The sequence below is a fragment of the Haemaphysalis longicornis genome, unplaced genomic scaffold (assembly GCF_048455015.1).
Source record: "Haemaphysalis longicornis isolate Haplotype H1 unplaced genomic scaffold, Haemaphysalis longicornis Haplotype H1 scaffold_6, whole genome shotgun sequence".
Taxonomy (NCBI): domain Eukaryota; kingdom Metazoa; phylum Arthropoda; class Arachnida; order Ixodida; family Ixodidae; genus Haemaphysalis; species Haemaphysalis longicornis.
Window position 1 is genome coordinate 159,251,495 of NW_027526407.1, and position 19,337 is coordinate 159,270,831.

The 19,337-nt window shown below is 44.5% G+C and overlaps 1 protein-coding gene across 4 annotated transcripts in view; it reads right to left on the minus strand.

Moving 5' to 3' along the window:
• The window catches only part of LOC144141231 (flavin-containing monooxygenase 5-like), a 38,995-nt gene extending 20,809 nt beyond the window's left edge, over positions 1-18,186 (minus strand). The window contains exons 1-2 of one of the 4 annotated variants that reach the window (XM_077672789.1): positions 18,159-18,186; positions 1,490-1,757 (exon numbers count right to left, since the gene is read on the minus strand). In XM_077672789.1, coding sequence (XP_077528915.1) covers positions 1,490-1,716 — 227 coding nt within the window. In that variant the 5' untranslated portion in view covers positions 1,717-1,757; positions 18,159-18,186. Of the gene's footprint in view, positions 1-1,489; positions 1,758-1,868; positions 1,889-3,420; positions 3,573-9,523; positions 9,682-18,158 lie in introns of those variants that run through there. The other 3 variants (XM_077672788.1, XM_077672791.1, XM_077672792.1) reach the window with 3 other exon arrangements.
• Positions 18,187-19,337: the final 1,151 nt, after the last annotated feature.

The window sequence follows — 19,337 nt, forward strand, 5'->3', positions numbered from 1 at the left end:
CACTCATAAGAAAACAAATAACACCCTTTAAAAAGTTTTTTGTGTGTTTGCTAAGGGTGCAGACGACAGAGCTCCCTTAAAGGTGTTTTTCTTTGTTTGCTAGGGTGTAAGAGTGTAGGGGAGGTAATTACAGAGAGTGAAATCACCGAACCTTGTTTACACCCTTAAGGGTGTTAACACAGCATGGCGAAGGCTAGTTGACGAAGTTGACAGCATGACGAAGGCTAGTTGGTGTGATAATTCGTTGCGTCCACGTAGCGGATTTCTTCAAGCGGAAGCATCTGATGAAGCGCCCGGACGCCGGCTTAGTTGCGAGCGTGGTACTTATAATTGGGTAATAGCGCTAATGTTGAAGTGACCAAATAGAAAGGATGGCTATCTCTTGCACCGCCTTTGCACAATTAAGGCAAAAATAATAAAACATCGATAACAAACCGAAACAGCAAACATTGAAATTGTAAAGACATACAGCACGTCAAAAGCCACCACCTGCACAAGCATGAATAATGGGCGAAGTAATCAGGATAGTCCTGAGAATAAGGGACTAATTTAGAAGATGAACGTTCAATGTAACTGTGCTAGGGTAAGTGGAGATCATTGAGTGCAAAATAAAAAAACTGGCCTTTAAGCGCACCGAAAATCAACCCTGTAGAGTCACACGTGAACTCAAGCAACAAAAAGAAGCGTAATTTTACTACGCACATACAAATGTCGCAATTAAAATCTCATAATAAATACCAGCGCTGTAACAATGCTTACGCCTTGTGCGGCAGAGCGCGAAATTTCTGCGCAACGTTTATAATCATAATATTATGAAATTTGTGGGCAGGTCTTAGCTGCCATCATTCAGTAAAGCTCCAGTCAAACTTGGTGTTTGCTAGTTGGTAACGGTACACGTTTAAACGTAGAGCGATAAAGTTTAGGAGATAACCACATAATAAGGCAACCAACGGAACTGTGGATGCGCGGACTTGCAACTGAATTTTGAATTTTAGTAGCTTCAGCGCTTTACGTTTAAGCATGCTCCATTTATCCCCAACTTGGTGTTTGCTAGTTGGTAACGGTACACGTTTAAACGTAGAGCGATAAAGTTTAGGAGATAACCACATAATAAGGCAACCAACGGAACTGTGGATGCGCGGACTTGCAACTGAATTTTGAATTTTAGTAGCTTCAGCGCTTTACGTTTAAGCATGCTCCATTTATCCCCAACTTGGTGTTTGCTAGTTGGTAACGGTACACGTTTAAACGTAGAGCGATAAAGTTTAGGAGATAACCACATAATAAGGCAACCAACGGAACTGTGGATGCGCGGACTTGCAACTGAATTTTGAATTTTAGTAGCTTCAGCGCTTTACGTTTAAGCATGCTCCATTTATCCCCCAAATTATCTATTAGCTTACCTGTGTTCAGCTTATAATATACCTTCTGCTTATTTAAATCGATTGAATGCAGGCAGACTATACTGTGCGAAAAGGCAGCGGCAAACCTGAAGGCACTCATCTCCTTGCTCGTGTTGCTGATGGTGGAGCGCATGACCGAGGCCATTCCATCCACGTCCTCTTCGTGGTATTCCCAGAGGCCCCCGACGTGCGCGGACCGCTCGTACAGCACCACGTCGAAGCCACAGTCCAGCATCTGGCGTGCGCAAGCCAATCCGCTTGGTCCAGCCCCCACAACGCACACACGAAGTCGGGAGGCATTCGGCGTCGGCATGGTCGTTGCTTCGTCGTGCTCATTCGCCACCGCACGTACCTCTGCGAAGGAACAAAAAATTTAGTAATCGGAGGCGGACGGCTAGAAATGACAGAAAAAAACAGAACAGTTTTTTTCCCAAGTACCAACACAGTCAACCTCTTCCTTCTTACCTGGGTGTGTTCAGCCTATTACACTGGTCATGAGCAGTCCCTCAAAACACAATACGCCCAATGACGTCTGAGCAACACGCCGAGTATGTCAGAGACGACCCTGAAATATTACAGAAAAATTACAGAATTCGGTCTAAAAACAGGTCTCTTGGTACGACGACGGATAGTCACCCCCTCTCTAGATGACTCCCTGAAGCACGCTTTCTGGGGCACCAGAACGGCCCGGATGGGTCATTAGAGAGGTTTCGCGCTCCGCATGCTCCGCCCGTTCCGAGCGTGCCGTGTCGACCGGGACTTGAGTGCACTTGCGAGCGCGGGCGTGGCGCGGGCCAGCCTGCGGAAGTAATCCACCCTACCGGAACGAATGCGCAAGTCCGGCCCCAGTCAAGACGGTACGCACGAAAAGGACGGAGCGTACGGTGTTCTAAAACTTTCTAATCCCTCAAAATGTTTTCGCCATAGCTGCCAGCATCTGACATGTTCAAGTGATGAGCGCCAAAGTGCCATAACAAAGCTTCAATGGAATTATATTCCCCTAGCCTTATCCCAAATCCGACAACAGGGCCTCTTGTCACAAAAAAGATATCTATTTCATTTCATCAAGCTGAATGGTAGTAAATAAGACTTTGTGATAGCTTAAATAAATGTAGGAGAAGTAGAGTTGTATGCTTGAAGACAGACCTAGTAGAAGACCATGTATTTATAGCGGTTTGAATCGTTTAACATTTGCATCACTGGTGGATGTTGTAAGTGGTACAATAATAAAAAGTAAATGAAACTCAACTTTATAATAAATTCATCTTAGAGGCCAATGGTCACGTACTTTGCTGAAGAATAGGGTCGATAAAACGACAGTTACAGCCATTATCTGTGACGATACTCCCTCCTTCGATGGCCGTATACGGACAGCAGACGGGAATTTCCTAATGTTTACAACATCCCTGCGACCTAACTAATCATGACAACTAAATGAATCTTGAAGTGCAGAGGTGCGCTGCCTGACACAAAAACGTAGACTATAGGGGGAATCACACATAAACAGAAGAGGTGAGGCGCAATGTTCTGGTAGTAAGTAATTTCCCTTTCCTACGTTGTCGCGTCACGCAGCGCACCTCGTCACTTCAAGATGTTAAAACACCAACTAGCCCACTCCCAAGCTTTGGAACTAAATGAAACTTAGAGTATTTATCTTAGCGGCGAATTGTCATTAAACTGCTTTTAGGAAAGTTTTGATAAAACAAAACATACTCCCGCTTTTTGCGAAGTCTTCGTGGTGAAGCTGCCCTTGCCGCATGGTATTTTGATCGCCAATATATATAAGATGCCCTGAACTCTAACCGCTTAAAGCTTGGGTTTAAAGCAAATGGCGATCCGTTTCCAGAACTTTTAGAAACTATGGCCGCGTATATGCGCCTTTTCGTTGCAAATGCTGTCATTTGCCAAATAAATGCCTCCCTTCGCTTTCCCGCTCACCTCTCATATTGTTACTCTTGCGTTCCGCTCACCCCGAGGTAAACAGACTAAAGGTTTTCTCAAATCAATTTAAATTTACCGCGTTCCGCTGATCCAGGCCGGGTGTATCCATGCCAGCGCTGCCCTCCGGCGGACACGCGCGTGAATCGACGCGCCGTACTTCAAGGTTTATTGCACCGCGTTGCACTATTCCACGTGCGTCCCAAGCAGAACCTGAAACCTATACAGTGGAACTTTTCGTAACTGTTTCCGCTTAATTTCTTAAAATGCCACCAGAAGCTACAGTGCCGCGGGCGACAGCAGGCGACAGTGTGATATTTTTAGGGGCGAAGCTCCTACAGCCATGGGTCTGTCCATCCCTTGTGTCTCGTGGTACGTGACCGCCGCATGCTTTCGGAGATGTCGCAAAGTGGGCCGCGTTGCACGCGCAAGAACCGGCTGCAACCGGCAGCGCAAACTCGGCACCGGGAGCGCGAGCTTGTCTGTGTTCGCCAACGGAGGCGCGAGCGCACGTGCACTGCGAGGGGGAGATCACGCAAGAGATCACGCCACGAACGCAGGCAGTCGTTCTCGGAGATCGAACGAGACGCAAGGACCTTTGCTCGTTTCCTCTCGTCTTGTTCGGGCACCAGTTCGCCCTAAATAAAAGTTCTTTCTTCAAATACGCCCTCAGATGTATCCATATGAACCCTACCACGATCCGAGGAACGTGTACAGACTTAGTGTTTGCAAACTTCCCATTGCAGCCAGTACAAGAACCTCTCTCGCTTCATTTGAACAGATCATAAAGCCGTCGTAATGAAGGGACCTCGCAATCCAGTCATGACAACGACGAAATGAAAAGAACAAACGAAGAAACGAAACAACAAACGAACAAGAACAAAATAAAAGAACAAAATAAAAGTTGATTTGTACAATGTACGCACACAGTCTTACGTCTTTCTTAATGATGTAATGGGCGAACATTCACGGGAGAGTTACGGTTACCGATGATCTCCCCCTCTCGAGCTTCGCCCCACTTATCATCATTCATTCCGTGAATATGGCGTGAATTTTTCTGCATTGGATGTAGTGTTTAATTTCGCAAAAATCAAGCATCTATAATTTTTATATAAAGAAACTCTGTAAATATCTCTTGTGTAGTAATTTTCTGTCTGACATTTGCGTTCAACAATTTGCGTTCTTGTTCAACAATGTTGGCAAGTATCAACATATAAACCGGAATTTGACGTTTAGGTTTGGCTGTGAGTATATAAGTTTATTGCGCAGACTTTCTTTCGCTTTCACAGACGAACATAAAGACGGACCAAAATTTCTGTTTTTATGTAGTCCAAGAAAGACTATCGGCTTTAAAAGTGATCATTTTGTCCCAGTCCCTCCTTAACGCGAGGCTTGGCCCGATGCGCACACCTTGCTCTGACTACAGAAGTCAGCAAATCGGTGTTTCTCTACCGTACCCCGCACACCTTGCAAACCATGCTTAGCGCTTTCACTGGCTACGTTTCTTCGATTTCACCGCGGCACTGGCTGCCTGTCACTCCTTATGCTGGCCACCATATCGGCGTTTCTTTACAGTCACCCCCGCTCCTTCCTTTTTTCCACCCGCACTGGACTGGTTGCAGACACGATTGAACGACGCATACAAGCGGTTGCGGCAGTCACAAGCCCCTTCGATTCAGGCACAGCTTTATTTGGACTGCTAACAATTGCGTTACTAAATTTCACTGCATGAATAACTGTTTACCAATCAGCTATAGAACAGCGCTGATAGCTGAACACGTGGGCATTATCTTCAAAGTGTCTCATATTTGCTTTAATATTACCGCAAACTATACCTTGCGGTTTTTTTATTGGTGTTTTGTTTTTCACCGCCTGCGGCGCCCAGCTGTCTTACCTAGGTTAGAAGCGAAGCGCCTGTCTCCGTCTCTTTTTTTTGTATGCCGTGCAGGCTATCTGATTTAATACAATGAGCGTATTGCCTGTCCTCCGTAGAACAGGATGTTCGTTCGACTCGGATTCTGAACGTTCTAGGTCGGATTCGATAGTTCTTGAAGGATTAATGCGGTAGGGCAGGTGCTCGCAAGGCAAACACCGCGCTATTCGATTCTTCGACACTCGCCTGCGCACGTCACTTCGCTGACTGCTCCGTCGCCTGCCTAATTTTTGAGTTCCACGAGTTCGCTCCTATAAACGCTTGTTCTCTGAAGAAAGCTACGTTGTCCTTGTTTACGGATGAATGTTATATTCTGGCACTTTACAGCAGGTACTTGTCAAATAAACTAGCCTATAGTTATTAAATTTTTTTTGAACCAAATTTGTAGATACTTTTGTTTTGAGCAACACTTTTCATCCGGTATTGTCGGTGTGACATTCGAAGCTTTGTATATTTTTTGTGGGTATTTCGAAATCAACTCAGCGTACTTTTATGCAAACTTATTGTTATGGAATCATGGCCAGAAAATTTCTTTTAGTCAAGCTTGCGGGAAGAAAACTTGCCCAAAATATTGGGGAAAAAAATATTGGTTAAGTATACAAGGTGCTAAACGGGCTGGCGAACACAGGCTCTGAATACTGACCGAAAGAAGCGACTAATGTATTCTTCCATAGGCAGTGACTGAACCAGTAAGTCTAACGTTAGACGGTTTGGCTTCTAGTAATCTAGTCTTTTGTGCGAATAGAAAAGGCCAAAATTTGTGCGACTCACAGCGTCAGTGAAGGGGACGTCGAAGTGAAAAAACGGGTTTTCGCAGCGCATACGTTACCTCGCATTTTAGAGATAAGCTTCTCTTGATGGTTCTTATTACTTCCCTTGCGTCTCGTTATACTCTTTATCTTTAGATGGAATAATTCACTTGTCTTCAAAAGGTATTCACGACATACACGTCGAACTGCTGACGTGAAGAACTATGTTTCTCAGAAAGAGACAATCGTCCGCCGTCTAGATGCGGGAGCCCATCGGGCGTACATGAGTGATGCCGTGCAATTACGTGAAAGATGATTCCAATAATTTGAAAACACCCACATCGTTTGCACGGTTGTTGTCTTAAGGAAGGCACTCATGGCATTTTTGCTTTACAGGAACTTGAAAATGATAGGGATACATCGAGCAACATGTGATCCGATATTCCAGTTCGTAGAATTTTTAATGAACTACATTAGGTCGAGACAGAAAAAGGGAGGAAAGTCTTTAATGACACTGGACCGTCAGCTAGTCCAGCCGGCCTAATTGCTACGGGGAATGAGAGTGGAGAGATTTGTCAAAAGACCTCTCACATACACTTCAAGATGAGAAGCAGCAATAGCTTGCTAGACGAATATCCAGATGGCACCCTTGCCCCTCTCAAGGCCTTTCGCATCCGTGCGAAGTATTCGGAGTATTCGTCAGTAAAGTATATGCAAATGCAACTTAAATCAGAGCGATTATAAATAAGTAGACAGCCCCAACAAAACCTGAGTGGCGCCCATGCCACCTATATAGTCGTGATTACTTGCCAAATTTCTTTCACTTAATTCACTTTGTCCGTTATTCGCCCGCAACCGCCATCAGCTTTTAACTGTAGGTACCGCATCCATGACCCAACTGGAGCATATTAAACGTGTCAGTGACAGTCCCTTGGCTCTAGAAGTGATAACCCAATATGCCCTCAAAAACAGAATTAAAACATTTGTGTTGCAATCTGACAGACTCTTAGGTACTGACCATATATGTCCACGGTCAGTGTATGCAGTTGTAAACAATGCATTTTCGGTGACACTGACCGACTCAACTCTGTGTGTATTGAGAGTAAGATCCCCAGACTGGATCGGCGTACATTAAGTGAATTGTGACCTCCCTTCTTACTCCCTTCCCCCATTGCTACTTGCCAGCAGGGCCTCAAGGCCTCTCGTTTGAATAAATTGTTTCACTCACTGAAATCGCTGCTTAAGAAGACACACAGACAAAACAAACTGCCACAATGAGGGGAAAGAGTCTTTCTACCGAATTTTCGCAGCGGGCTGTGCAGACCAAAGCCTCGGAGAAAAGTTAAGAGCGCCTTTGTTGAGCGGCTTGCCGTTCCTGAAAGGATAGTTGAATTCCGAGTGTTCTCGGTAGCAAGTCGATTAAAATAAAAGCTAAAGGTAGTGATTAGCAAAGAAGTGGTACTCCTTGTTTCCTTGCGACCTGGCAACAGGTAGAGCTATTTAATGCCGAGTAGAATAGAGTGTCTCTTTATGATAATTTTCGCGTTTCGAGAAAGGTTACCGTCTTTAATAACGCATTTATTTTGGCATCATTAGCACATGATTACCTATCTGGTCATTGCATTTTTTTTTCAATGTATTTTTATACTTGTGTCAATTGTTTTTTATTGCAAAATGCCATTACAACACATCACTGCTTGGTAAGTAGTAAAGGCATTCAGCCATAGCTCCCTTCTTTTGACAGGCGTTGAGCGCCGAGGAGACTGTCACACAAGGGCAATAAAGCAACACGGCGCAGATACGGCTTCTAGTAAGGATGATACGATTACATGGTGCGCACACACGTATACGACCAGGCGCAATACATTTGGCACGCTAGTGTTTTGTAAGCATTCTCAAGTGTCGCTGAGTTGTCTAAATTCGTTGCCGTTAAGGATATATAGCAAACAAGGTAGTGCTGTGATTGAGTGAACGTAATGCTGTGAACGTCGCCAATTCAAAATCCGCGTACCCGGCACGGTGGCATCTCACAATGTGTTCCAGCATCATTTGGCAGCCGGATGCGGTTACTAAACTGCTGTATATTTCCATATCAACTTTCACCATTCTAGTGGCGTAGCCATAGCGGGCCATCTTCCCATCTTTCCATATTTCAGTTATAGAAGGACCCTGGAACACTTTTTTCAACTTTTTCTGGTATTCTAAGTGCTTTGAGAACGTCGTGAACAAACACACTCAGTGCTTAGAGTAAAGGGTCACAAAGTACCTGAGCCAAAACTTACTTCTCCACACTCATAAGATAACTTAAAACCTGCGCAAGATTTTTTTCTCTCCTTCCCGGTATTGGCGCTCTTCGAGCGCACGAATTACGTCGTTACAACAATGTAGCGGCTTCTGGCCGGGCCCCTTTTAGTTGCAGCAAATAACGAATGCGGTAGCCGCTTTAAAAAGAAAGCCACAAAATCAAAGCAGAAACGGAGGGCGTATCTGCTGCGACGAGAAAATCACGAAGTGCCGCTCCGTGCTGGTGATAACTGTAGTTTCGCAGTGCTGTCAGACGCGAAGGTGGAAAGACTGCAAGCGTTTATTGACAGTTCTGCAGAGTCTCATTAAAAAGAAACTTTCTATGGCTCACTAATGACGCAACTCGTGTCGAAAACGTAGTGAAGAAAAGCGCACTTTCTCTGACGATGGTGATTGTCGTGAGGCAAGTGAAAGAGAAAAAAAAAAAAGGCTTCCCGTGGTCGCAATCGATCCGGGGCGTTCGCCTTTCAGAGCCAAAGTCTATCCGATTGAACCATTACAACACGGTCGAAGCAGTTTGCATTTAGAGAGAAGTGCATAAACATCCAAATATAGACAGAAAAAATTCTCCACTCCGTCTAACGGCGATAGTTCAACGCGAAGCTTTATTCTGGCTGAATGAAATGACGAAGGGTTAAATTCAAAGCCGCTGCGATCAAAAGTGCAAACTGCGTGCGAGTGAAAGCCAAAGCTCAACAAGTCAAACTCCCAATTATCTGCAAGTGAAGGCTAGACTCAGACGACCACCGAAGAATGTCCCACTGGAAAGCTTCGCGTTCCGCTATCGTCGTTGTTACACGGAGGCGTGCAGGATTTTATCTATTGATTGAGTGAATGACTGTATTACGTAAGCCAGCCACCATGTGTAGTACCCTTCCGGTGTATTAGGTCAACCGCTGGCTTTCCCTCAGCCAGCCCAATACCTGTATGGTCTAAGTCTAAGATATCCGCCGCACGGAATAAATGCGCACCAGTTGGTACACAATTTGGAGTGACACAGCGCGAAAACTCAGGATGATAGAAAAGAGCACACCGACTCATCTCTGCCTATGCGTACTCTTTTCTGCTGTCCTCTGTCTTCTGGCTGCCTCAGGCCAAACTAAGGTGTCCGGTCAGCCTGTCGTGCTCTACGAAAGCCATCCGTAAAGGCACGTACGCCTTCTTGAAATCTACGCAGCTGCCACAAGCAAACGCACCTGATCTATCGACGGGGCCGCTGATGTTTGCACAGTTGTGGTGAAGGCGTCCAGTGCCGATAGCCCTTCCACGGAGCAGCGGTCTAGAGATCCACTTGAATGCGCAAGGAAAGACTGAAGTCGACCTCGTCGAGGCGCCAGCATATACAGGGCAGCGCGCTTTGTGATAGCGGCCTAGTTGATTATCCAGGAAGGAGGGCGTCGGTTTTCTAACACGAAAGCCGCTGAATTTATCTTTGGTTTAAGCAAGGGCACTTCGCGTCCCTTCAGTAGAGAGTATTGGATGACGCGCAGCTGGATCAGCGTGGCGTGTTGTTCTTCACAGAACTCACGTGCGGGAGTGATCAATTTGCGGGAGCTTGGACTTCGGTAATTTCGGCCGGTAATAAAGGAAACTTATAGGGCTATAAACTTGCAGGCCAGTAAAACCTTAAAGCACATTTTTGGTTTGCGAAATCTAAGTATTCATAATCTCGTCGTACACCCCTTCCCGCTGTTAGATAAAATAAGAAAAGATAAGCTATTTATTTCTCTCTCTGCAATAGAAAATACAATATGAGAGGGCACGGAACGACAAAAGCTGCCCTGTGCAGCTTGAGCACCCCTTACAACCTACAAAAGACGACACCAATGATGTGTACGCAAAAACGGGACTACAATATTCAAAATTTTTACACAATGGTAAGGGTAATATAACCACTGCAATAAAAATATTATAATAATATTAATAATAATAGTATTAACATTACTAATAATATTATTACATACTGTACTATTAATTTTTATTTACTATTGTAATATTCAAGGTGGTTTTATACAACCTCCTTGGTAATATTATTACTACATTACAATAAAAAAGAAGCAGCTTATACAAAAAAAAAAACCTACACAAAGCAGTACTGGTAAACCGACTTAGCGGTAACCAAAAGTACACGTAAATCCTCATTAATGAAGAACTCAGATTGAAACAAAGGCTAAAAAGTGTAGATCAGTTTTGTTAACATTTTATTTGACATTTTCCTTATATAAACATCATTTTCGTCCGTTATGATTAAGCGTCTCGTACGGCTTACGAAACAGGTTGTTAACAATGATCAGTGCTATATAGTGCCAATGACCACAAGGCAAGATGGCGTGCACAGTAAGCTGGTTCATGACGAACTAACTGAAACATAGAGAACATGGCAATGTTATTGGCGACTACAGCAGTTCTCGACATTGGAACTAGTGTGAACGCGTAGAGTAAAGTCACCCTAGGAATATTAAACTCACCCAGGAAAGTATTGTTCTGTATGCACATTCCACTCTAAATTAGCCTTACTGCTCGTTTTTGAGTCACAAGAAGTTTCAATTTAGTTGTTCCGCAAAGTGTATGTCAGTAGCTATTACTGGTAGCATAAATGCATTGCAAATTAATAATTCAACCCGTATGGGAAGTGTGTATGGGTGTCAACATATCCTGCCTATTCTCTTATTCATTTTGTACGTACGCTTTCAGTAGGGATGTCCCAATTTATTGTTTCTTAGAATATAATACCCAAGCATTTTACACTACGCACTATTTTAATCCTGTCGTTACCGAGCACAAGTGGAATATTGGCCCCCGGAATTTAGTTTTTTGTACGATATCACAACCTTCGTTTTGTTTTTGTTACTCTTAAAACAGTTTTTTTTTTTTTGCACCATTGACTAAAATATTCTAAACATTTATTGCCGCATATCGATAATTTAGCCACTGTAGCTCCTGGTACTTGCAATGTTATGTCATAAGTATGACCCATAAGGTGAACTGGAAAAGGATTAAAAATTATGGCATTTATATATATTGTAACGTGGCGGCAGAGCATATGAGACGAACCATGAACAAGGCGAATAATCTATTTACACTATTTACAAGAGGGAGATCAGATGACCAGCGCAGGGTACGCAAGCCGCTTCTTCTTCGTCGTCGTCGTCGCTGGTCCTGTGTAATGGCGCGGAGTGGCATTGCCCACCACTATGCCCCGTGACAATATGAAGAACAAGAGAGGATCCAAAATGCTACCTTGTGGTACTCCAGAGAAAACCTACTTTGCATTTGACAATGGCTCATTGTAGTTTACAACCTGTATTCCGTTTTCTAAATAACACTATATGCAGGAGAGGCAGCTCCCTCTAATGCCATGCTAAGTTTACACCGCAACAATCGACATAAATTCTGAGAGCCAGGGATTTCTTCTCAAACTAGTTAATAATGATTTCTTCCTGTTGAGTCAGCGCTATTGCTGTAGATTTATGCTTTCTGAATATAAATTGACAATCGGAAAGAACTGAGCGCTTAATGAGCAAGTTATATATCCCGGAGTGAATAATTTTTTCTGGGACTTTGATAACACATAAATGATCAAAACAAGCCTACCATTCGAAAAATCCGAAGTAGGGCCAGCTATGTGTATAGCGACTATTCATGGCAATTTGTATTTGTTTAGGAAAAACACCATTCCTCACTGACAAATTGCTTACCAAGTGTACCAAGACTGGACCCAATAAATCCATTACTTATTTAAACGGTTGAATTCAGTCACCTGTATGCTTTGCTTTACTGGACCGTAGATTCGTGAAAGCTGACAACACTTTCGCTTCACTAATTTGAAACATAAACGGGAATTCTCGAATCCTTGTCGCCTCATACATAGCCATTTTCTGAATCCAGGGCAACACACAGCGATTTGGTAGCATAAATAAATAAATAAATAAATAAATTCATCAGAAAGCTGTTTTCCTCCTAGAGCTATGCCATCTTTCACAATTGAGGGTACAGAAACCTTTGAACGCAGATTCAATACTCGATTTAATTTATCCCACTGATTCCGAGTGTTACGATGTATATTTTACGATGTATGGGAAAAAAGGTTGTTTAAGTAATTCAATTTAGCTGTACTTTATTTGCTACGTTGATCTTTCCTAGTGACACACTCGCATGCTTTGTTTGCCTTCCAATGCTTGCATTGTCTGGCCCGAAGTGCATTACGTAATGGCAGCCCGCCTTATCTTTGTACGTACAGCGGGAAGTGGTCTACCACAATTAAAAGTTAAGAGAGCTGGATACATTCTGGGAATAAGCGGGAAAAAGACGAAATGTACTAAAGAACATACAGGACGGCGCTGCTCTGTGTGTTCATTTGTACGTGCCGTCTTTTTCGCGTTTATTCCCACTCGGAAGAGCTCGCACATCACGTCGGTATCTACCTACTTGCTAGAAAGCAGATCCTTCAGACGACATTTCAGCGGTACTCAAGAGGCGAATTATAGAGACCTCGACCTATCTCGAGTACTTCTAATCACCCTAATCTAATCTAAGGCACCTGGATGCGAATGCAGTTATGTGCATTTGAACGCTGCAGAGTGCTCTCTGGAGATTCGCGCTGCGAGTAACATTTTTGAGTTTTTGAGTTTATTGGTGTGATGTGTTTTGCAGTTTCGGAATCAAATTGGGGCGCTTACTTTTCGGAGTTTTACTGTATCAAAGACCAGGAAAGTTATAACACATAACTTCGCACACTGCCTGAGAAAACACGCGTGTCTTCCTACATTTCACTGTTCCCCAGAAAGAAAAGATTGTCTGTTGAAGCCATCGCTTTTAATAGAAGGTCGGGGCTATTTCTAACCAAATATTAACCATTTACTTGTCACAGCATCCACTAGGTATTTAGTGCTTTTACTAACTGGCCGTGCATAACCTAGGAAAGAGTACAGGTGACAATGTGGACCGGCTGAGCGAGCCGTTCGACTTTGGCGCATAGACACAGACGCTTTCAACGCGCACATATCTCACTTACAGAACAGAGCAAGAAAACCAACGGGATGCAGGAGTAGAGCGAGTATAACTGAGTTACCTTAGACACACATCTGCTCTCCTCGCTTTTATAGCCAGCAGCGGAAATTCCTCTGATAGACTCAGCGGGCGTGTCGTCAAAATCAAATATTTTAGCCACGATTTTACAATTATGCATTTTAATGTGGGCATATACAAATCAGCATTTGGATTTCTAAAAACGTTTCTAAAAAAAAAATCGTGATTTAGAGTGGCAACAGTGCTGTATTTGTTATATCGAATAATTCATAGAATTCTGTTACTATCACTGAACCTTCGTATCAAACAAGCAGCACTTACTAAGTGCGCCGTCTAGACTAGTAACGACAGCATGTAAGTTCCATACTTACTTGCACAGCCTACGTACCGCTCGCCGGTGTAGTAAAGTTCGTAAGGAGCTCAGAAACTCCGCCCGTTACTACATTTCTACTTCCATTTTTGTCAAGTGTGATGGGCATTGGCAGGATTTTTGCCTTGACGGGGGTAAATCCGTTGTACCGCGGTAGGTGGTGAGGGGGAAGCATTAGGCGGTAAAATTATACAAGCGAAATTCCCCAGCATTCAAGTGATATTGTGTAGAATGAAGAAAGCTCCTTTTTGTTCTTAGCCGTTACGAAAACCTACTCCGTTACATACCGGCAGCATGTTACGAAACAGAAAGATTGGAGAAACAGGTTTTTGGATCAATGATTTAGCGCCGCAAAATAACCATGTAAACTTAAATGATGTTGCGAGGAAAATACGACAATACAAAAATTCCCCCGCATTTCCCCGAGGGGGAGAATGTGAAAGTGCGAATGCACGGTTGTCGGCCCGCTTGCGGCGCTTGCGCTCGGCCCCCGCAGCCCACCGCCTCGCCGCCTTCTCTTCCATCTCTTCCATCGGGTTTGTAGTATCACGTGTACACCACGCAGTTATTAAGCCGCTATAACGCCGCTGAGTCGCCAACGCACGCCGCTGACGACGTAGTTTGAATGGGTTAAAGATATAAGGCGCGTTACTCACACTGATATCAGCGTGGCGTCCGTGGCTTAGTCGGTAGAGCGTCGCGCTGCGGCCGCAAAGTCCTCAGATCGAAACCTGGCGCCGGATGCTGTTTCTTATTTAAATATAGAGGAGCACTGCGGACGCCGACGCCGCCGCCGCCGCCGGCGGTGGATGGTTTGGGGTCGCTTATAAATGTGGTTAATCCCTCTTCCATGAGAACCGGTTGATCACGAAGGTGAAATGTGCTTTCACAGGAGCAGTTGAATGTTTATTGCGCATCGATATGAACTGCACATCGCTATTTATATTTCGTCGGTATGGCACGGTTATACGGCTCAACGTTAGACACTGGATTGCACGCGCCGGAGCATTGAGTGAATCCGACTGAAACCACAGGCGCTCGCAAGCCGCCCGTGCGAACGAAACCAAAGGGGTTCTCAGCGAATCGTTTCGTGAACACGTGGTCCACTACAGCGAAAGGAGCAGCGGAGCGTGTCACGAGCGCGACATTCGCAAGCCGGCCTCGATGTTACTGCGCGGTCGTTGCCTTACAGGCTTCTTCGCAGGTTACGCTGCGCGTGCCCCGTACACATAGGTGCTGGCTCGAGGCACCAACTGTCGCCGCCAATTACCGTCATGATGCACTACTTCACTTCGCCTCTTTTAGATCTCATGGCAAGGATATAAGTCGCGTTTGTCGTCCTGTTTACGTGTCCGTTCATAGCGCAGTCGGGAGCGCGTGTCGTACCTCCTGTTGCGGCAAAAGAGTTCATGGTTCGAATCCCGGCGCACCCGCGTTAATCGAAGTTTTTCTGGCGATGTCATCTAAGTGGCGGATATGACGTCGGTGAGACCTTCATGTACCCGGGCATAAAACACATTCGTGTTAAATCTGCATTCTGTTTGTGCACACCGATTCCTGCTGTCACTGATGAGTAAGTCCTACATGTATGAACAAGCGCACATATTGCAAACTGGTTATCTCTGCAGACGCTCTTTTCTTGTAAACTTCAATTGTTTGTTCATGCACTGAAAGCATACCCAGTCCACACAGACTGTTGTCGGACATATTGGAAAGAAGTCCCATTCTCCCCACACCGAAACGTGCTAAGCGAACGCTCAAATATTTGAGCGTTCGTCTAGCGCGTGTACGTCTTCACGGGAAATATGATAGCCGTTTGCAGGGCGTCACCGGTAGTGGGATAGACCACCTCAGCCAATGCCAAAAGGTTCATCGGGAATCCATTGAAGTCCGAGTTCATTCACGATCGACTTGAAAGTGCAGCTTCCAGGTGGAGGCTGTCGAAATGGCAGCAATATTTCTAAAGTTGATCGCAGAGCTTCGTCTTCAAGTCTTGCTTTTTCCCTCAACAGTTTTGGGTGATCAATCACAACTAAAGCAAATGCTGGGGTCTCTATATCCTTAACAGCGGAGCGTTTTAAAAGGAGCGCCTGGCGTCGTCCCGACTTGCGCTTGACGCCCGCAAAAATACACATAAAATAGTTCACGTGCGTTCGCGCCTCAAGAAGGAAGCACAAGACAGCTCGAGCTACAGACGCCAAGTTGGAGAAGCCTGTTGCCTCCGGTTGTAGCGAGTGCTGAAGCGTTCCACTTTGGGAGAAATGTGAAAGCCTGTGGACAATACGATCGGGGCCCGCGTGTCACGGTTGAGGAAGATGATAATGCGGATGGATGTGACGAAGACTACCACTACCGCAGTGAAAAGCGACGCTGGAACATGTAAATAAACAATTCCGAACCTAATGCAATGCGTGGAGGTGTGTCCATCAGTGCTTGCGTAGAAAGAAATCCTCCAGCTTCGCTGCGCTTCCAGCTTGTCGCGACTTAGTGCAAGTTTCGCCCATTTTTTCTTGCCGTGCTCAATGCAGGGAGTCTAAGTAAGGAATCAAGATGCTACGAGTATTCTTCCGGATTTCACGAGAGTTTAGTGGGTGCATTCGGCGTTCAATGATTTGCGGTACACTCAATTCTGTTCGAAACTGCCCCCTGTCTCCTCGCTGTGTTAATATTGCCCCGTAAAGACATCCTCTTTTATCTTGTAATAGTGACTTGCTTCCATAAAGAGACGCACGTGCTGCTGTAGCTTTGAACTGTCAATGTCAATTTAAAATGCCTATCTTTCAGGTAAGTGCGCAACACAGAATAAACTAAATAGGTGCATGCTGCATTTTTCTACTGATGCATTATCCATCTGATGCGTTCTCCATCTAGCTTCCCGGTTTGAACTCGAAGGGCCCATCCACAAGGCAAGATGGAAGCCAAAGAGGCAGCTTTAGATGAAGTTAACCTAATATGCTGTACCCAGCAAAGGGTAATCAAAAGTACAACAAATAATTTATTCATTGAGCATGGGTAATCCAGGCTAACGGATCAACTGCATAGGGCCTCCCAGAACATGGATGTTCTGCACAAGGAATAACACGAAAAAAGAAAAAAAAACATTTATTTTTCCTATCACCTTCTATTAGCCTTTTGACCAAAAAATGGCTGTACATAAATGTTTTGAACGGCAAAGACTGGTGCTCAAACGCATGTGTGTGTCTCCGAATGCAAAAAAAAAAAATTCTTAAACCGCCCATTTTAACACTACCAGAGGAAACATGTGAAAAAAAAAGTTCTTTGTACCCTGGGTTATGAACTTTCGGTTGTACGAAAGCTCGAGACATTAGAGCATTCCTTAATGGAGGGGGAAGGCTCGTGCCCCCCCGTGCGAAAAAACAAATTGACCATAAATTTTTAAACAAACCCGGGAGCAGCGCGAAATCTTTCTCGCATCAAAACTGCGTCAAAAGCGCGCCACGATTTTGGCTTAAATTGCGCGCAACCTTCGCTGAACGTGCGTCCAATCGATCAAAGGCCCAAAACGCAAACCGATGCGACGAATTTTCGCGCACAAATAAACGCATCTACGAACGATTTAAATGCATGCCGACACGGGATTTATGCAATAAAGTATACTATGGTACTCCTTAGTCATGATCGATGCGGGTGTTGTCTTATCTAGAACCGCTCCTTATTCGCCATTTTCAAGTAACCGTTTTGACCAACTGGATGCCCCGTTTCACGCACGCGCCGTGTGTACAGAGGTCTTATCATAGCCATTCAGTTGACCAACCGGTGTATGGGGAAATGCATTAGTTTTTCGAACGGACGTGAACCGTCCCATAAAGATAGCTTTCGCTTTCAAATGCGGCTTTCTGAGGAGCGGATGGCCCCGAAATTCAGCGTGCATGCTCGGAAAATGGCTTCCGAACAGTATTTTTTCAAAAGAACATGATTCTGTGTCATTTGAGGTATAACATACCTATAAGTTAATTATATTACTGTATCTTTGATGGACTAGACTTTTATCGTAGCATACAGATATTTCCTTCATGTACAAATACACGCATTGGCAGCCGATGGTAGTTCCGCAGTATTTGCAGCTTCACAGAGGAATACCTAATTATAAAAAGGGAATAAAACCTTTCGCAATCATAGACTGGTTTTAGGGGCTCTTTGTGACATAACGTTTTTGCGACTTAGTTCTGGTAAAATGGAAGTTACAGCGGCTTGCCGTGACCACACCCCTCTCGTGGACGAACTCGGTGTGAACTACCGAGTTATGACAGGTAAACGAAACTCGGTGCCCGAAACTCGAAAATCACCTCAGTGCCCAAATGCCAAATATTGTTTAGGGCATAGTTAGAAAAAAATAGTTATTGGCGACAAAGTTGGCCTTGCCCCAATGCATTTTTCCCGCCATACAGACGCAAGCATCCAATGATACTTACATTGCGAAAGCATGTGGGAGATACATATAGAGCTAGATGCAAACAGCTTCTCTCTAATAAACATATTATTGTCGAGACAAAATTATTTTCTCGGTGGGTCTACTACTACCACAACTACACCCAAACGAATAATGTATAAGTACTGTAAAAGTGCCTTAATTCGGAGATCGTATAAACTCGTCCTGGGACTTCCCGCTTTCCCGCCAATGTTAGAACGACGGTCTCTTTCTGCTCAGGCTTCATAACGTATTCCGTAAAATTTTCGCTGCTCAGCGATCAAGCCAACTGAATCGACTGTTTCTGACTCTAATAAATCGGACTGTTCAGGAAAACCTGGGCAACCCCTTCCCTTGACTATCCCACCCACTTACGCAAATACCCGAATATACGCACCAACATCACAGTCGCCCACTTTCGAAGACACATGTGTCCAGAATACATTAAAGGGATTATACAATCAAGAACAAGGTAGTTACGGAAGAAATTCGCCAATGACTTTAATGTTTATTACAGAGACGTCACATAAAATCCAAATTGACCGGCTCACACGCCAGTTGTGGTGGATTTAGAAGAACAACCATCACATTTGCAACAGTCGCAAGACCCCATAGTGATGCCGCAAAAAAGACAGCCATCGCCCTCCCAGCCCCTTTCAAGAGAAATGATATTATTAGTCACCACTGGTACTAGTAGTAGTAGTAGTAGTAGTAGTAGTAGTAGTAGTAGTAGTATTAGTAGTATTAGTAGTAGTAGTAATACTAGTAGTAATAGTAGTTGTAGGTATTGTTGAATGAGGCAGACTTAGCCTTGCGTAACTGCCGGCAACTGCTCCGCCTAATCGTCCCCAATATTATATTAGAGACGTGCAGTGTCACCACAACTCAGTACTATTAGAACAGAGAGACACAATGTCACTACACCTCACTTAGTCCTGAGGACGGCAAGAATCCCAGCACGAGACGAGACACCTCTCTTCGCACCATCCAGTTATCCCCATAAAAAATAATGTCCCCCGATGTTGCATGGGGCCCTCCTAGCTTCTGGATCACGGAAAAAGTTCGTCCGCTCAAGGTTGGTTTAGGAGTACTTCATAATGTCGTGATCAATATCACCCGTCCAGTGGCTCACAAAACGCGTACCGGCATTACCCGCGAGGACGAAGATATCTGCAGAACCCAC